Genomic DNA, 18,302 nt, shown 5'->3' with positions numbered 1-18,302 from the left:
TATAGCGGGCAAGAAACAATACTTTTCACTGTGTGCCAATACATGTGACAATAATAAATCAGTAAGATCATAGAAATCACAGAAACCCTACAGTGCAGAAGGAGGCCATTCGGCCCCATCGAGTCTGCACCGACCACAATCCCACCCAGGCCCTACCCCCACATATTTACCCACTAATCTACGCATCTCAGGACTTTAAGGGGCAATTTCTAACCTGGCCAATCAACCTAACCCGCACATCTTTGATCACAACACCAGGTGGTTTATTTGGTAGCACAAGCTTTCGGAGCCCTGCCCCTTCATCAGGTGAGCTCTTACTGTGGCACACCAGTCCAACGCTGGCATTTTCACATCAATAATAAATCAAAAATAACAAATGGAACAAGTCTGATGGGCTGAATGGGCTCTACTTCTGTTTAAGTTCTATGTTCATGTGCTATTTTGGGGGGGGGGGAGGGGGAACTTGGCAGAATTATAATGCTCCCAAATATTGTTGAAAAGGGTGAGGTGACCACACTAAGCTGCCTCAAGACTTTTCCTCAGGTGACTGAGACAGATGCATGGGGTGGGGGGGAATGCATTGCCCATCAGGGTCACGGGGCTTCTGACGAAAATAAAATATAAGGACTTAATTTGCTCCAGTGTTTGTGTTGATTCAGAGGTGCTGGGGGAAGGAAGAGTTTTGCAGCCTTTCTGAACGGCTTGGGGAGTTGGGGGGGGACCATTTGCAGCCGAAGGAACAAGAAGGGCAGCCTTGGAGATTGCTGGTGAGGAAGGAGAGGGTTAATGAGAACAGCTTAAGGTATATATGGGTGGGGGAGGCTTGGCTTTGGCACCGTGAGCCAGGCCAGTGGAGGGACTGGGGGAGGGAGGCAAGGTGCTTTGGGCGTGCGACATCTTCCCTACACGGTCCGCCTTTTCGCTCTCTCTCGCTCTACACGGTCCGCGCATTCACCCTACACGGTCCGCGCGTTCACCCTGCACGGTCCGCCTTCCCGGCGCACGCGCACATTTGAAAACTGCGCAAGGCGGCTGGCCCAACGGCTGTTGCCGTGCGCGGGGGTGGGGGGAGGGGCTGACGGCGCCCAATACAGGCCCTTGTATCGACTTTCCTCTCATAGCCCAGTGATTCCAACCACTTGACCTTTGACCGCACTCCCTCTCTCCTCTTGACCGCCCTCCCTCGACCGCCCTCCCTCGACCTCCCTCCCTCCCTCGACCTCCCTCCCTCGACCTCCCTCCCTCGACCGCCCTCCCTCGACCGCCCTCCCTCGACCGCCCTCCCTCGACCGCCCTCCCTCAACCTCCCTCCCTCGACCTCCCTCCCTCGACCTCCCTCCCTCAACCGCCCTCTCTCAATTGAATTCCCTTGACCTCCTTCTCTTGACCCCTCTCCCTTGACTTCCCTTTCTTGACCGCATTCTCTTGACCTCCTTCTCGACCGCCCTCCATCAACTGCCCTCCCTTGACCTCCTTCTCTTGAACTCCTTTTCCCGACCGCCCTCTCTCGACTGGACTCTTGTCACTCTGCCGGTGGGTACCTCTCTTTCTATCCACCTGGGTGTGTGACCATCACGTCCAACCCCCCCCCTTCCCACCAACTGTGTGGTGTTATCGCTGTGTGACCCCCACCCCACCCCATCTTCCCTCATGTGAGGCCATTGCTCACGTTTGGTTCGCCGGCTCAGGCCGTGATCATGATGGTGGTGACCATTTTTCTTGAGTGACCCATGGTGGATGGACCTTCCCCCACATTAGAATATAACGTGACAAATTAACAGTCCCTGAGAAGCAACCCAACCGAACCTACTTCCGTTCTCACAGAACATCCAAACACGTGTGAACTTATCGGGGTGGAGGGGAAATTGCCCCATAGCTACAGGGGTCAGCGTCTATTAAATCAGGGTTGGATCCTATCCTTGACATGGTTGATGAGATGGCTTAATTCTGTACAGATCAGAATTTAAACTCTCCTGTCCCTGTGATCTCACCTTGAGTGCTACACTCATTCATCTGAGCTATTCTTGTCACTTTTATAATAAATAAAACATGCTTGCTTAAAAAAAAACCCCTCAAGAGTTGATCCAAAGCCAACTTTGATCCAGCTGGTCCTACCTGCAGATTATTGTACCATGTGCTACTTGGCAAGCAAGTTTAGGATGTGGGTGGAGATTGGTAACTTGCCATTGTCCTTTAGACTCCTGGTGCTGGCACCTCCTCTCATGATGCAACTCCTCGCTTTGCCGACTTTTTGACCAAGAGATGGAAGGCACCGATCGTGTCGCCGAGACTGACGTTAGGGTTTCTGACTGTGTCCCGGTCAACAATGTCAGTCCAAGCCAAGGCAGTTGTAGCCCACCTGAGAAAGAAGCCAGCCTCGGTTGTGCACGGGCTGGAGGCAAGTAATTCCACTTATTTTTTGATCCGCAACAGACTGTCCACGGAGAACTTGTGACATGAGCAGCAAACTGGAGCGCGACAGCTGGAAAAATAGTCCCTTTTTTAAAAAAAAATACTTCCTGAAGTGTTTGTCCTCTCCTAATGGTTATGGCTCATGTCGTTTCCATGGGCACCAGTAACTTGGCCATTCTTCAAGAATGAGTTTAAGAGTGAATGTTGCCAGCCTATTCAACTGTAGAGGGCATCGCACCTGAGCCTACCCTTAGCTGCACTTTCCAGCAGGGATTGAGGTGAGGACCTTCATTACTTGGGTACCGACTCCTAATTGTATCAATGATTGCTAATATCAAGCAACTCCGCACAGCCAAGGGCATTCAACCCTGGTCCATATTGTTCAGTATCGCAGCAGCGGGTGCTTTTGCCCTTCGGGCTGTCTTGCGAGTTAATGGACAACTTTGTGTCTGTTTTGACACGGTCATACACGAAGAGGTGATTACCAGGGGAGGCAAGGTGGCACAGTGGTTCGCACTACTGCCTTAGAGCGCCAGGGGCCCGGCTTCGATTCCCGGCTTGGGTCACTGTCTGTGCGGAGTCATAGAGGTTTACAGCATGGAAACAGGCCCTTTGGCCCAACTTGTCCATGCCGCCCTTTCTTTCTTAAACCCCTAAGCTCATCCCAATTGCCCGCATTTGGCCCATATCCCTCTATACCCATCTTATCCATGTAACTATCTAAATGCTTTTTAAAAGACAAAATTGTACCCGCCTCTACTACTACCTCTGGCAGCTCGTTCCAGACACTCACCACCCTCTGTGTGAAAAACATTGCCCCTCTGGACACTTTTGTATCTCTCCCCTCTCACCTTAGACCTATGCCCTCTAGTTTTAGACTCCCCTACCTTTGGAAAAAGATATTGACTATCTACTTTATGTATGCCCCTCATTATTTTATAGACCTCTATAAGATCATCCCTCACCCCTCCTACGCTCCAGAGAAAAAAGTCCCAGTCTATCCAGCCTCCCCTTATAACTCAAACCATCAAGTCCCGGTAGCATCCTAGTAAATCTTTTCTGCACTCTTCCTAGTTTAATAATATCCTTTCTATAAGTCTGCATGTTCTCCCCCTGTGTCTGCGCGGGTTTCCTCCGGGTGCTCCGGTTTTCTCCCACAGTCCGAAAGACATGCGGGTTAGGGTGCATTGCCCGTGCTAAATTCTCCCTCAGTGTTACCCGAACAGGCGCCGGAGTGTGGCGACTCGGGGGATTTGGACAGTGAGTTCATTGCAGTGTTCGTGACTTTAAACTACTTCCAGAAGTGAAAATGCTGGAAAATCTCAGCAGGTCTGGCAGCATCTGTAAAGAGAGAAAAGAGTTGAGGTTGAGGCCAGATGAGCCTTTATCAATGCTGAATATTTCTTAAACCGCTTCAATGTTTCCACCATGTCGGGGAGCCCATTATCGGAAAGCATTGTGATTTTTGGTGCGCCTGTTTTGAATGAATGGAATGTCAGAGTTGGAAATATCTGGTTTAGAATCAAGAGATCACCCCTTTTGTAGTTTCTAGCTGAGCTGCATCCACAATCACCCAATGCTTTTTTAAAAATTTTGAATTTCTGCCCACGGTTCTGAGCGCAAGTTAATCTGGAATTGAAATTTATCTGTCTGTATTATTGTAGAGGAGGGAAGTCTGTGGAATCGTGATTTGGCAATGGAAGACAGAAGCGGCAATCGTACTGGGAGCGCAAGGGATCGAAGCTGGGATTGTCCAGATCCTGTGTCCTCCGAGTCGGATGAATACGCTTCTGATTTGGACAGCGTACTGTCTGATGAAGAACTGAGCGAGAGACATGACTATCTCAGGTATGCTCCCCCCCCTGCAAGACACATTATTCCACCCGCTGCTGTCTTCTAAAGTGCTCTCTGAATCCATGTGTGTTCTCTTACTGTAGAGAGTGAAAAGTTGAGTCAAATATTGCCGTCTGGACTGGTTTTGATAGCTATTGTGCGCCACATCCGAGGCACCTCACTGTGTAAATTACTGCCTGATCCATCCTTAGTCTATGGACCTGGGAGGTTAGTGGGAATCTAAAGAGTCTGTGAGGGCACCGGAGTTATGCCAACCTGGTGTCTGATTTCTGAATGTTCCTCTATTTGTTACCAAACCAACTCATCATTTCAGCTGCATCCGGACACAAAACTTCTTCTGCCGCAGTGAAACTATTTTCCTTCCTGTAGCTGATGTGGGAATTGCCGACACCGTACTAATATTCCCACAAAATATTCATATTGGGCGGCACACACTGCTGTCTCACGGTGCCAGGGATCAGATTCGATTCTGGCCTTGGGTCTGTGTAGAGTTTGCACGCTCTCCTCGTGTCTTGCGTGAGTTTCCTCCGGGTGCTCTGGTTTCCTTCCATAGTCCAAAGATGTGCAGGTTAGGGATTGGCCATGCTAAATTGTCCCTTAGTGTCCAAAGATGTGCAGGTTAGGTGGATTGGCCATGCTAAATTGTCCCTTAGTGTCCAAAGATGTGTAGGTTAGGTGGATTGGCCATGCTAAATTGTCCCTTAGTGTCCAAAGACGTGCAGGTTAGGTGGATTGGCCATGCTAAATTGTTCCTTGGTGTCCAAAGATGTGCGGGTTAGGTGGATTGGCCATGTTAAATTGTTCCTTGGTGTCCAAAGATGTGCAGGTTAGGTGGATTCGCCATGTTAAGTTGCACCTTAGTGTCCAAAGAAGTGCAGGTTAGGTGGATTGGCCATGCTAAATTGTCCCTTAGTATCCAAAGATGTGTATGTTAGGTGGATTGGTCGTGCAAAATTGCCCCTTAGTGTCCAAAGATGTGCAGATTAAGTGGATTGGCCGTGCTAAATTGCCTCTTAGTGTCCAAAAATGTGTAGGTTAGGTGGATTAGCCATGCTAAATTGCCCCTTAGTGTCTGTAGATGTGTAGATTAGGGGGATTGGCCATGTTAAATTGTCTCTTAGTGTCCGAAGATGTACAGGTTAGGTGAATTGGCCATTATAAATGCGTGGGGTTATGGGGATAGGGCATGCTGTGGGCCTGAATAAAAAGCTCTTTTGAAGAGTTGGTGTAGACCCGATAGGCTGACTGGCCTCCTTCTGCACGGTAGGGATTCTGTGGTTCTACGGGGTGACATTTGAAATCTGGTCTTCGAGTAGTTGGTCCAGTTGCAGGAAAGCATGCATGTTCCATACTGAGGGTAAACGGAACATCTAACGTGGTTCCAACCCTTCAAGTATCGCAGTGCCCTTGAGAGGCAAAGCACGCTCTTCAACCGCTTGCCGGCACCCAATTTGCCATTCGAGAGATGAAGGATTGACGCGTAGCAATACCCAAGGAGATCCGAGGAATTGTAATCCAGCTTTTTCAGGAAAGCAGAGGACCAAAACATAAATTTCCATCACTTGCGGATGTCGATTATTGTCCCTAGAAACCTTTCGACCTGTAGATTAACAGGGCCTAATGGCCTCAGTGCAGTGTAGTTAAATTTGCAGATGGCACCAAGCTTGGGGTGGGGAGAGGATGCAGGAGGAGGAGGAGGGGGAGCATTGTACTTGGAGATCACAGACAGGCTGGTATAAAGAAGCTTTGCGTTGCACTGGGAAGTAAAACAAATTGAAGTTTAATATAGACAAACTGTGAAAGAAAGCTAGGAAGCGTCTGCACTCCATGCACAAAGAGCAAAAAAGCTGCAATTGCTGACAATTGTCTACTACATAGAACGTGCAGCACAGAAACAGGCCATTTGGCCCATCTGGTCTGTGCTGGTATCTATGCAGCACAGGAGCCTTCACTCATCACTCCTCATCTCACCCCAACAACATAATGCTCTATTCCTTTCTCCAGATGTGTTTGTTCAGCTTCCCCTGAACTGTATCTACACTATTCCCCATAACTGTATCTACACTATTCCCCTGAACTGTATCTACACTATACCCCATAACTGTATCTACACTATTCCCCATAACTGTATCTACACTATTCCCCATAACTGTATCTACACTATTCCCCTGAACTGTATCTACACTATTCCCCATAACTGTGTCTACACTATTCCCCATAGCTGTATCTACACTATTCCCCATAGCTGTATCTACACTATTCTCCTGAACTGTATCTACACTATTCCCCATAGCTGTATCTACACTATTCTCCTGAACTGTATCTACACTATTCCCCATAACTGTATCTACACTATTCCCCTGAACTGTATCTACACTATTCCCCATAACTGTATCTACACTATTCCCCATAACTGTATCTACACTATTCCCCATAACTGTATCTACACTATTCCCCTGAACTGTATCTACACTATTCCCCATAACTGTATCTACACTATTCCCCATAACTGTATCTACACTATTCCCCATAACTGTATCTACACTATTCCCCTGAACTGTATCTACACTATTCCCCATAACTGTATCTACACTATTCCCCATAACTGTATCTACACTATTCCCCATAACTGTATCTACACTATTCCCCATAACTGTATCTACACTATTCCCCTGAACTGTATCTACACTATTCCCCATAACTGTATCTACACTATTCCCCATAACTGTATCTACACTATTCTCCTGAACTGTATCTACACTATTCCCCTGAACTGTATCTACACTATTCCCCTGAACTGTATCTACACTATTCCCCATAACTGTATCTACACTATTCCCCATAACTGTATCTACACTATTCCCCATAACTGTATCTACACTATTCCCCATAACTGTATCTACACTATTCCCCTTAACTGTATCTACACTATTCCCCATAACTGTATCTACACTATTCCCCATAACTGTATCTACACTATTCCCCATAACTGTATCTACTCTATTCCCCATAACTGTATCTACACTATTCCCCATAACTGTATCTACACTATTCCCCATAACTGTATCTACACGATTCCCCATAACTGTGTCTACACTATTCCCCATAACTGTGTCTACACTATTCCCCATAACTGTGTCTACACTATTCCCCATAACTGTATCTACACTATTCCCCATAACTGTATCTACACTATTCTCCTGAACTGTATCTACACTATTCCCCATAACTGTATCTACACTATTCCCCTGAACTGTATCTACACTATTCCCCATAACTGTATCTACACTATTCCCCATAACTGTACCTACACTATTCCCCTGAACTGTACCTACACTATTCCCCATAACTGTATCTACACTATTCCCCTTAACTGTATCTACACTATTCCCCATAACTGTTATCTACACTTTTCCCCATAACTGTTATCTACACTATTCCCCATAACTGTGTCTACCCTATTCCCCATAACTGTTATCTACACTATTCCCCATAACTGTATCTACACTATTCCCCATAACTGTATCTACACTATTCCCCATAACTATATCTACACTATTCTCCTGAACTGTTTCTACACTATTCCCCATAACTGTATCTACACTATTCCCCTGAACTGTATCTACACTATTCCCCATAACTGTATCTACACTATTCCCCATAACTGTATCTACACTATTCCCCTGAACTGTATCTACACTATTCCCCATAACTGTATCTACACTATTCCCCTGAACTGTATCTACACTATTCCCCATAACTGTATCTACACTATTCCCCATAACTATATCTACACTATTCCCCTGAACTGTATCTACACTATTCCCCTGAACTGTATCTACACTATTCCCCATAACTGTATCTACACTATTCCCCTGAACTGTATCTACACTATTCCCCATAACTGTATCTACACTATTCCCCTGAACTGTATCTACACTATTCCCCATAACAGTATCTACACTATTCCCCATAACTGTACCTACATTATTCCCCATAGCTGTATCTACACTATTCCCCTGAACTGTATCTACACTATTCTCCTGAACTGTATCTACACTATTCCCCATAACTGTATCTGTACTATTCACCTCAACCACTCCCTGTGGGAGCAAGTTCCTCATTCTCAGCACTCTCATAGAGTCATAGAGGTTTACAGCACGGGAACAGGCCCTTCAGCCCAACTTGTCCATGCCGCCCCTTTTTTTTTAACCCATTAAGCTAATCCCAATTGCCCGCATTTGGCCCAGATCCCTCGATACCCATCTTACCCATGTAACTGTCTAAATGCTTTTTAAAAGGCAAAATTGTACCCGCCTCTACTACTACCCCTGGCAGCTCGTTCCAGACACTCACCACCCTCTGTGTGAAAGAAATTGCCCCTCTGGACACCTTTTGTAACTCCCCCCTCTCTGGCTAATGGAATTTCTCCTGAATTCATAGAATCCCTACAGTGCAGAAGGAGGCCATACAGCCCATTGAGTCTGCACCCACCTGCCTTTATATTTTACCGAGTCCCAATCACCATAACTCCACATATATACCCCACGAATCTCCTAACCTGCACATCTTTGGACACTAATGGGCAATTTAATATGGCCAATCCACCTAACCAGCACATTTTGGGACACTAAAGGGCAATTTAGCATGGCTAATCCACCTAACCTACATATCTTTGGACATTAAGGGACAATTTATCATGGCCAACCCACCTAACCTGCACATCTTTGGACACTAAGGAGCAATTTAGCATGGCCAATCCACCTAACCTGCACATCTTTGGACACTAAGGAGCAATTTAGCATGGCCAATCCACCTAACCTGCACATCTTTGGACACTAAGGAGCAATTTAGCATGGCCAATCCACCTAACCTGCACATCTTTGGACACTAAGGGGCAATTTAGCATGGCCAATCCACCTAACCTGCACATCTTTGGACACTAAGGGACAATTTAGCATGGCCAATCCACCTAACCTGCACATCTTTGGACACTAAGGGACAATTTAGCACGGCCAATCCACTTAACCTGCACACCTTTGGACTGTGGGAGGAAACCGGAGCACCCGGAGGGAACCCATGCAGACACGGAGAGAACGTGCAAACTCCGCACAGACAGTCATCCAAGGCCGGAATTGAAATTGGGTCCCTGGTGCTGTGAGGCTGTAGGGCTAACCATTGTGCTGCCGTGCCGCCCCAATTCCCAATTGGAATCATTAGTAATGGTCTTAAAGAGAAACAGGAAATGCTGGAATCACTCAGTTGAGTCCAGCAGATTATATGTCAAGAGCCCTTTTGGGTGCAGACCCATTATACTCTACATGTGTGATAGAACTAGCCAAGTGGTGAGACAGAAGAAACTTGTGGCTGTTGCTTCCTGGTGGCTCGCCATGCCTAAACAATGACGCACAGTAAGAAGTCTCACAACACCAGGTTAAAGTCCAACAGGTTTATTTGGAATCACGAGCTTTCGGAGCGCTGCTCCTTCATCAGGTGAGTGGAGAGATGGGTTCACAAACAGGGCATATACAGACAGAGACACAACTGCAAGATAGTGGTTGGAATGCGGCACGGTAGCACAGTGGTTAGCACTGCTGCTTCACAGCTCCAGGGACCTGGGTTCGATTCCCTGCTCGGGTCACTGCCTGTGTGGAGTTTGCGCATTCTCCTCGTGTCTGCGTGGGTTTCCTCCGGGTGCTCCGGTTTCCTCCCACAGTCCAAAGATGTGCGGGTTAGGTTGATTGGCCGTTGTAAAATTGCCCCTTAGTGTCCTGAGGTTTGTAGATTAGAGGGATTAGCGGGTAAAAATATGTAGGGATAAGGGGGTAGGGCCTGGGTGGGATTGTGGTCGGTGCAGACTCGATGGGCCGAATGGCCTCTTCCTGCACTCTAGGGTTTCTATGATTTCTATGATTTCTTTACAGGTAATCAGGTCTTTACAGGTACAGACAGTGCGAGTGGAGAGAGGGTTAAGCACAGGTTAAAGAGGGGTGAATTGTCTCAAGCCAGGACAGTTCGTAGGATTTTGCAAACCCAGGCCAAGTGGTGGGGGTTACAAGTAGCGTGACACGAACCCCAAGATCCTGGTTGAGGCCGTCCTCATGCGTGTGGAACTCAGTTATCTGTCTCTGCTCAGCGATTCTGCATTATCGTGTGTCTTAAAGGCCGCCTTTATTTGATTTGATTTGATTTATTATTGTCACATGTATTAACATACAGTGAAAAGTATGGTTTCTTGCGCGCTATACAGACAAAGCATACTGTTCATAGAGAAGGAAAGGAGAGAGTGCAGAATGGAGTGTTACAGTCATAGCTAGGGTGTAGAGAAAGATCAACTTAATGCGAGGTAGGTCCATTCAAAAGTCTGACAGCAGCAGGGAAGAAGCTGTTCTTGAGTCGGTTGGTACGTGACCTCAGACTTTTGTATATTTTTCCCGAAGAAAGAAGGTGGAAGAGAGAATGTCCGGGGTGCGTGGGGTCCTTGATTATGCCGGCTGCTTTGCCGAGGCAGCGGGAAGTGTAGACAGAGTCAATGGATGGGAGGCTGGTTTGCGTGATGGATTGGGCTACATTCACGACCTTTTGTAGTTCCTTGCGGTCTTCGGCAGAGCAGGAGCCATACCAAGCTGTGATACAACCAGAAAGAATGTTTTCTATGGTGCATCTGTGAAAGTTAGTGAGAGTCGTAGCGGACATGCCAAATTTCCTTAGTCTTCTGAGAAGGTAGAGGCGTTGGTGGGGCTTTCCTAACTATAGTGTCTGCATAGGGGGACCAGTAAGAGTTTTAACAACGCCAGGTTAAAGCCCAACAGGTTTATTTGGCAGCAAATGCCATTAGCTTTCGGAGCGCTGCTCCTTCGTCAGATGGAGTGGAAATCTGCTCTCAAACAGGGCACAGAGACACAAAATCAAGTTACAGAATACTGATTAGAATGCGAATCTCTACAGCCAGCCAGGTCATAGAATCATAGAAATCATAGAAACCCTACAGTGCAGAAGGAGGCCATTCGGCCCATCCAGTCTGCACCGACCACAATCCCACCCCACATATTTACCCGCTAATCCCTCCAACCTACGCATCCCAGGACTCTAAGGGGCAATTTTTAACCTGGCCAATCTTAAAGGTACAGACAATGTGAGTGGAGGGAGCATTAAGCACAGGTTAAAGAGATGTGTATCGTCTCCAGACAGGACAGCCAGTGAGACTCTGCAAGTCCAGGAGGCAAAGCTGTGGGGGTTACCGATAGTGTGACATGAACCCAGGATTATGGGGGGAACCAGGACAGGTCGTTGGTGATCTGGACACCTAAAAAACCTGAAGCTCTCGATCATTTCTACTCCGTCCCCGTTGATGTAGACAGGGGCATGTCCTCCACTCCGCTTCCTGAAGCCGATGACGATCTCCTTCGTTTTGTTTCTCCGCCTCGTAAACACCGACGAGCGACGCGACGGCTCCACTGGATTGCCGGACCGGTCGAGGTCGGGAGAGATGAAACCAAGTACGCTGGTGATTTGATTGTTGTCCTTTTTTTTTCTTTGCTGTAGGTCTCTGTTGCGGATCATTGGAGAACCTCCCCCCTTTCAGTACTACACCGAGTTTGAGAATGTTATGAATGGCCCTGGAGAAGGGAGTTCTTTCTCATTCCTGCGTGCTGAAGGTAAGAGAATTGATTAGGTCTGAGGGAGGTAGTCACGTGTTTTCTCATCCCATATTTATTATTGTATCGGGAAATTACTTTTAATCTTGACAAGCGTCACATTTCTTTCTGGCAGGGCGAGTGGGTTGCCGGGGAGGCTACGTTTCTTCCCCGTCCCTAGTTAGCCTGACGATACGTCTGTCGTTACTATGGCTATGATGCTGTAAGACCCCTATGCTCACGTCCCCAGGTTGTGCTGTTTTATTGCATGTTCTCAGACTCAAGTTAAAATATTTTTTGTATCTTCATTCTGAGCTGTAATTTTCTATGGTTCTATAACCAGAGGGCATGGGTTAAGGGTGAAAGGAGAAAAGTTTAAAGGGAATATTAGGGGGGGCTTCTTCACGCAGAGAGTGGTGGGAGTGTGGAATGGGCTGCCGGATAAAGTGGTAAATGCGGGGTCACTTTTAACATTTAAGAAAAACTTGGACGGGTTCATGGATGAGAGGGGTGTGGAGGGATATGGTCCAAGTGCAGGTCAGTGGGACTAGGCATAAAATGGTTCGGCACAGACAAGAAGGGCCAAAAGGCCTGTTTCTGAGCTGTAATTTTCTATGGTTCTATGGTTCATTCGTGGGACCCTTATATGAGGAAGGATATATTGGCATTGGAGGGAGTGCAGAGAAGGTTCACCAGGTTGATACCGGAGATGAGGGGTTTGGATTATGAGGAGAGGCTGAGGAGATTGGGTTTGTACTCGTTGGAGTTTAGAAGGATGAGGGGGGATCTTATGGAGACTTATAAGATAATGCGGGGGCTGGATAGGGTGGAGGCGGAGAGATTCTTTCCACTTAGTAAGGAAGTTAAAACTAGAGGACACAGCCTCAAAATAAAGGGGGGTCGGTTTAAGACAGAGTTGAGGAGGAACTTCTTCTCCCAGAGGGTGGTGAATCTCTGGAATTCTCTGCCCACTGAGGTGGTGGAGGCTACCTCGCTGAATATGTTTAAAGCGCGGATGGATGGATTCCTGATCGGTAAGGGAATTAAGGGTTATGGGGATCAGGCGGGTAAGTGGTACTGATCCACGTCAGATCAGCCATGATCTTATTGAATGGCGGGGCAGGCTCGAGGGGCTAGATGGCCTACTCCTGCTCCTATTTCTTATGTTCTTATGGGACACGGGCGTCGCTGGCTGGGCCAGCATTTACTGCCCATCCGTAGTTGCCCTTGGGCAGTTGAGAGTCAACCACATTGGCTGTGGCTCTGGAGTCACATGTAGGCCAGACCGCAGTAAGGACGGCAGATTTCCTTCCCTAAAGGACATTAGTTTCATATTGCAGCAGACAGGTTGACAGCAATGATGCACCACGTTAACTGTTACAGGTGCTGGTTACCTCACTACGTAAGGCTTCATCTGCTGTAGCTAATCGCTAATTTCATTGAATGCATTTTTCTCTGTTCGAAAGTTTGACTCATCGAATCCCTACAGTGCAGAAGGAGGCCATTTGCCCTCTCAAGCTTGCACCGACCACAATCCCACCCGCGCCCCTATCCCCTCAACCCCACGCATCCATCCCGCTGGTTCCCCCTGACACGAAGGGGCAGCACGGTGATGCAGTGATTAGCACTGCTGTCTCTCAACGCCAGGGACCCGGGTTCGATTCCCGGCCTTGGGTCACTGTCTGAGTGGAGTCTGCACGTTCTCCCCGTGTCTGCGTGGGTTTCCTCCGGGTGCTCCGGTTTCCTCCCACAGTCTGAAAGACGTGCTGGTTTATTGACCTGAACAGGCACCGACCGGACTGTGGCGACTAGGGGAATTTCGCAGTAACTTTATTGCGGTGTTAATGTAGCCTTACTTGTGACTAATAAATAAATTTTAAAATTGAATACATTTTTCTCAGGTAGAATGTTTGAAGATAGACTCCCTACAGTGCAGAAGGAGGCTATTTGGCCTATTAAGCTTGCACCGGCCACAATCCCACCCAGGCCCTATCCCCTCAACCCCACGCATCCATCCCGCTGGTCCCCCTGACACGAAGGGGCAGCATGGTGGCCCAGTGGTTAGCACTGCTGTCTCTCAGCATTGATCCCAGGCCCTGGGTTACTATCTGTGTGGACTCTGCACATTTTCCCCCCAGTGTCTGCCTGGGTTTCCTCCGGGTGCTCCGGTTTCCTCTCGCAATCCAAAGATGTGCAGGTTAGGTGGATAGGCCATGTTAAATTGCCCCTTAATGTCCAGAGATGTGCAGGTTAGGTGGATTGGCCATGTTAAATTGCCCCTTAATGTCCAGAGATGTGCAGGTTAGGTGGATTGGCCATGCTAAATTGCCCCTTAATGTCCAGAGATGTGTAGGTTAGGTGGATTGGCTATGCTAAATTGCCCCTTAGTGTCCAAAGATGTGCAGGTTAGGTGGATTGGCCATGCTAAATTGCCCCTTAATGTCCAGAGATGTGCAGGTTAGGTGGATTGGCCATGCTAAATTGCCCCTTAGTGTCCAAAGATGTGTAGGTTAGGTGGATTGGCCATGTTAAATTGCCCCTTAATGTCCAGAGATGTGCAGGTTAGGTGGATTGGCCATGCTAAATTGCCCCTTAATGTCCAGAGATGTGCAGGTTAGGTGGATTGGCCATGTTAAATTGCCCCTTAATGTCCAGAGATGTGCAGGTTAGGTGGATTGGCCATGCTAAATTGCCCCTTAATGTCCAGAGATGTGTAGGTTAGGTGGATTGGCTATGCTAAATTGCCCCTTAGTGTCCAAAGATGTGCAGGTTAGGTGGATTGGCCATGCTAAATTGCCCCTTAATGTCCAGAGATGTGCAGGTTAGGTGGATTGGCCATGCTAAATTGCCCCTTAGTGTCCAAAGATGTGTAGGTTAGGTGGATTGGCCATGTTAAATTGCCCCTTAATGTCCAGAGATGTGCAGGTTAGGTGGATTGGCCATGCTAAATTGCCCCTTAATGTCCAGAGATGTGCAGGTTAGGTGGATTGGCCATGCTAAATTGCCCCTTAATGTCCAGAGATGTGCAGGTTAGGTGGATTGGCCATGCTAAATTCCTCCTTTAGCATCAGGGGGACCAGCTAGGTAGATACATGGGGTCACAGGGTTAGAGCCTGGGTAGGATTGTGGTCAGTGCAGGCTCGATGGGCCGAATGGCCTCCTCCTGCACTGTGGAGATTCTATGATTCTTTGAACTCACTCGACTCGGATGCATTCTCATCCCATCGAAGTTGGGTTTCCCCGAGTTGATTACCCCTGTTCTGGATTGTCCCTGGTCCATTTTCACGGCCAATCTAAACCTTATGACACAATGGTCACCGTCCTCTAAGTGCTCTCTTTGTTCCATATCGGTCAGCGTATTCTCCCCAGAACCAGGTCCAACAAATCATAGAAATCATAGAAACCCTACAGTGCAGAAGGAGGCCATTCGGCCCATCGAGTCTGCACCGACCACAATCCCACCCAGGCCCTACCCCCACATATTTTACCCGCTAATCCCTCTAACCTACACATCCCAGGACTCTAAGGGGCAATTTTTTAACCTGGCCAATCAACCTAACCCACACATCTTTGGACTGTGGGAGGAAACCGGAGCACCCGGAGGAAACCCACGCAGGCACGAGGAGAATGTGCAAACTCCACACAGACAGTGACCCGAGCTGGGAATCGAACCCGGGACCCTGGAGCTGTGAAGCAGCAGTGCTAACCACTGTGCTACCGTGCCGCCCTATGATTCTTTGAACTCACTCGACTCGGATGCATTCTCATCCCATCGAAGTTGGGTTTCCCCCAGTTGATTACCCCTGTCCCAGGAAGGCAGCTGGTGGAATTTGAATTCGATAGAAAAAATCTGGAATTAAGAATCTACTGATAAATGCATTGTCGATTGTCGGAAAAACCCATCTGGTTCATTAATACCCTTTAGGGAAGGAAATCTGCCACCCTTACCCGGTCTGGCTGACATCCGACTCCAGAGCCACAGCAACACTGAACTGCCCTCGGGCAAAGTTAAAGTTTATTTATTAGCGTCACAAGTAAGGCTTACATTAACACTGCAATGAAGTTACTGTGAAAATCCCCTGGTCGCCGCACTCCGGCGCCTGTTCGGGTAACACTGAGGGAGAATTTAGCACGGCCAATGCACCCTAACCAGCACGTCTTTCAGACTGTGGGAGGAAACTGGAGCACCCGGAGGAAACCCACGCAGACACGGGGAGAATGTGCAAACTCCACACAGACAGTGACCCGAGCCGGGAATCGAACCCGGGTCCCTGGCACTGTGAGGCAGCAGTGCTAACCACTATGCTACCCTGTACCTCATTGGTTGTAAAGCGTATTGGGATGTTTGGTGTCGTGATAGACCCTATATTTATTTGAGTCTTTCTTTTATCACAAGTTACACCCTTGCGGATCCACACTGGGGAGGCATAATTGTCATAGAATCCCGACAGTGCAGAAAGAGGCCATTCGGCCCATCGAGCCTGCACCGACCATGCTGCCCGACTGAACTAAAACCCCCTACCCTTCCGGGGACCATATCCCCCTATTCCCCATCCTATTCATGTATTTGTCCAGACGCCCCTTAAAACTCACTACCGTATCCGCTTCCACTCCCTCCCCCGGCAGCGAGTTCCAGGAACCCACCACCCTCTGTGTAAAAAAAAACTTGTCTCGTACATCTCCTGCTGCAGAAAATGATCTTGAACACTTGCTGTGCCGCAGTGGGGGGTCTGGGGAGGGCACAAACTCCTGCAGTGACAATGTGGCGATTTAGGAATTATAATTTGTGACCCGATATTCTTAGCGGGGGGAGGGGGGGCGGGTTCAGGTATGCATTTCGAGGGATTTGCTAAGAAGTTGATTTGATTTGATTTATTATTGTCACGTGTATTGGGATACAGTGAAAAGTATTGTTTCTTGCACGCCATACAGACAAAGCGTATCATTTATATAAATGATCTGGAAGAAGGAGTAACTGGGGTGATCAGTAAGTTTGCGGACGACACAAAACTGGCAGGACTTGCAGATAGTGAGGAACATTGTCAGAGGCTACAGAAGGATATAGATAGGCTGGAAATTTGGGCAAGGAAATGGCAGATGGAGTTCAATCCTGATAAATGCGAAGTGATGCATTTTGGTGGGAATAATGTAGGGAGGAGCTACACGATAAATGGAAGAACCATAAAGGGTGTAGAGACGCAGAGGGACCTGGGAGTGCAAGTCCACAGATCTTTGAAGGTGACGTCACAGGTGGAGAAGGTGGTGAAGAAGGCATATGGCATGCTTGCCTTTATAGGACGGGGCATAGAGTATAAAAGTTGGGGTCTGATGTTGCAGATGTATAGAACGTTGGTTCGGCCGAATTTGGAATACTGCGTCCAGTTCTGGTCGCCACACTACCAGAAGGACGTGGAGGCTTTGGAGAGAGTACAGAGGAGGTTTACCAGGATGTTGCCTGGTATGGAGGGGCTTGGTTATGAGGAGAGATTGGGGAAACTGGGGTTGTTCTCCTTGGAAAGACGGAGGATGAGGGGAGACTTAATAGAGGTGTATAAAATTATGAAAGGCATAGATAGGGTGAACGGTGGGAAGCTTTTCCCCGGGTCGGTGGTGACGTTCACGAGGGGTCATAGGTTCAAGGTGAAGGGGGGGAGGTTTAACACAGATATCAGAAGGACATATTTCACACAGAGGGTCGTGGGGGCCTGGAATGTGTTGCCGGGCAAGGTGGTGGAGGCGGACACACTGGGAACATTTAAGACTTATCTGGACAGCTATATGAACGGAGTGGGAATGGAGGGATACAAAAGAGTGGTCTAGTTTGGACCAGGGAGCGGCGCGGGCTAATTGTTCCTGGTTTCTCGTTTCAAGGCTTCATTCTATGATCATCTTGCTGGTGCCAGTACAGAGTGAGACTGCGGATAGTTGGGAACCTGTCTCGGGGGCAGGGAATTCATATGGTGTTCGTGGAAGTGGAAATGACTAGGGTTGGGAAGCATTTTCCGATCGGGGCCATTGTGATCTCCTGGACTCGTTTCGATCGCCTTAGGGGGTCGGAGAGGAATTTCCCAGATTTTTTTTCCCCATATTGGCCCTGGGGTTTTTCACTCTGGGTTTTCGCCTCTCCCTGGAGATCACATGGTCTGGAATGGGGGGGTGGGGGTAAGTTAATAGGTTGTAATGAACAAAGCATCGTAGCTGTGGGGGACAGCTCGGTGGATAGGATATTGGTATGTAGATAGGCTGGAAAATTGGGCGGGGATCCTGGATTCAGGATTCAATCCTGGACCGGGGAGCGGCGCGGGCTTGGAGGGCCGAAGGGCCTGTTCCTGTGCTGTATTGTTCTTTGTTTGTTCATAGAGAAGGAAAGGAGAGAGTGCAGAATGTAGTGTTACAGTC

General features: G+C 48.1%; 1 protein-coding gene across 1 annotated transcript in view; it reads left to right on the top strand.

Annotated features, from left to right (window-relative positions):
- Positions 1–18,302, top strand: part of LOC144481627 (uncharacterized) — a 74,986-nt gene that overhangs the window by 40,213 nt on the left and 16,471 nt on the right. The window contains exons 5-7 of the mRNA XM_078200763.1: positions 2,263–2,402; positions 4,077–4,260; positions 11,812–11,924. Coding sequence (XP_078056889.1) covers positions 2,263–2,402; positions 4,077–4,260; positions 11,812–11,924 — 437 coding nt within the window. The remainder of the gene's footprint in view (positions 1–2,262; positions 2,403–4,076; positions 4,261–11,811; positions 11,925–18,302) is intronic.

The sequence above is a fragment of the Mustelus asterias genome, chromosome 31, assembly GCF_964213995.1.
Source record: "Mustelus asterias chromosome 31, sMusAst1.hap1.1, whole genome shotgun sequence".
Taxonomy (NCBI): Eukaryota; Metazoa; Chordata; class Chondrichthyes; order Carcharhiniformes; family Triakidae; genus Mustelus; species Mustelus asterias.
The sequence above is the reverse complement of the archived record's forward strand: the minus strand, read 5'-3'. Positions and strand labels throughout refer to the sequence as shown.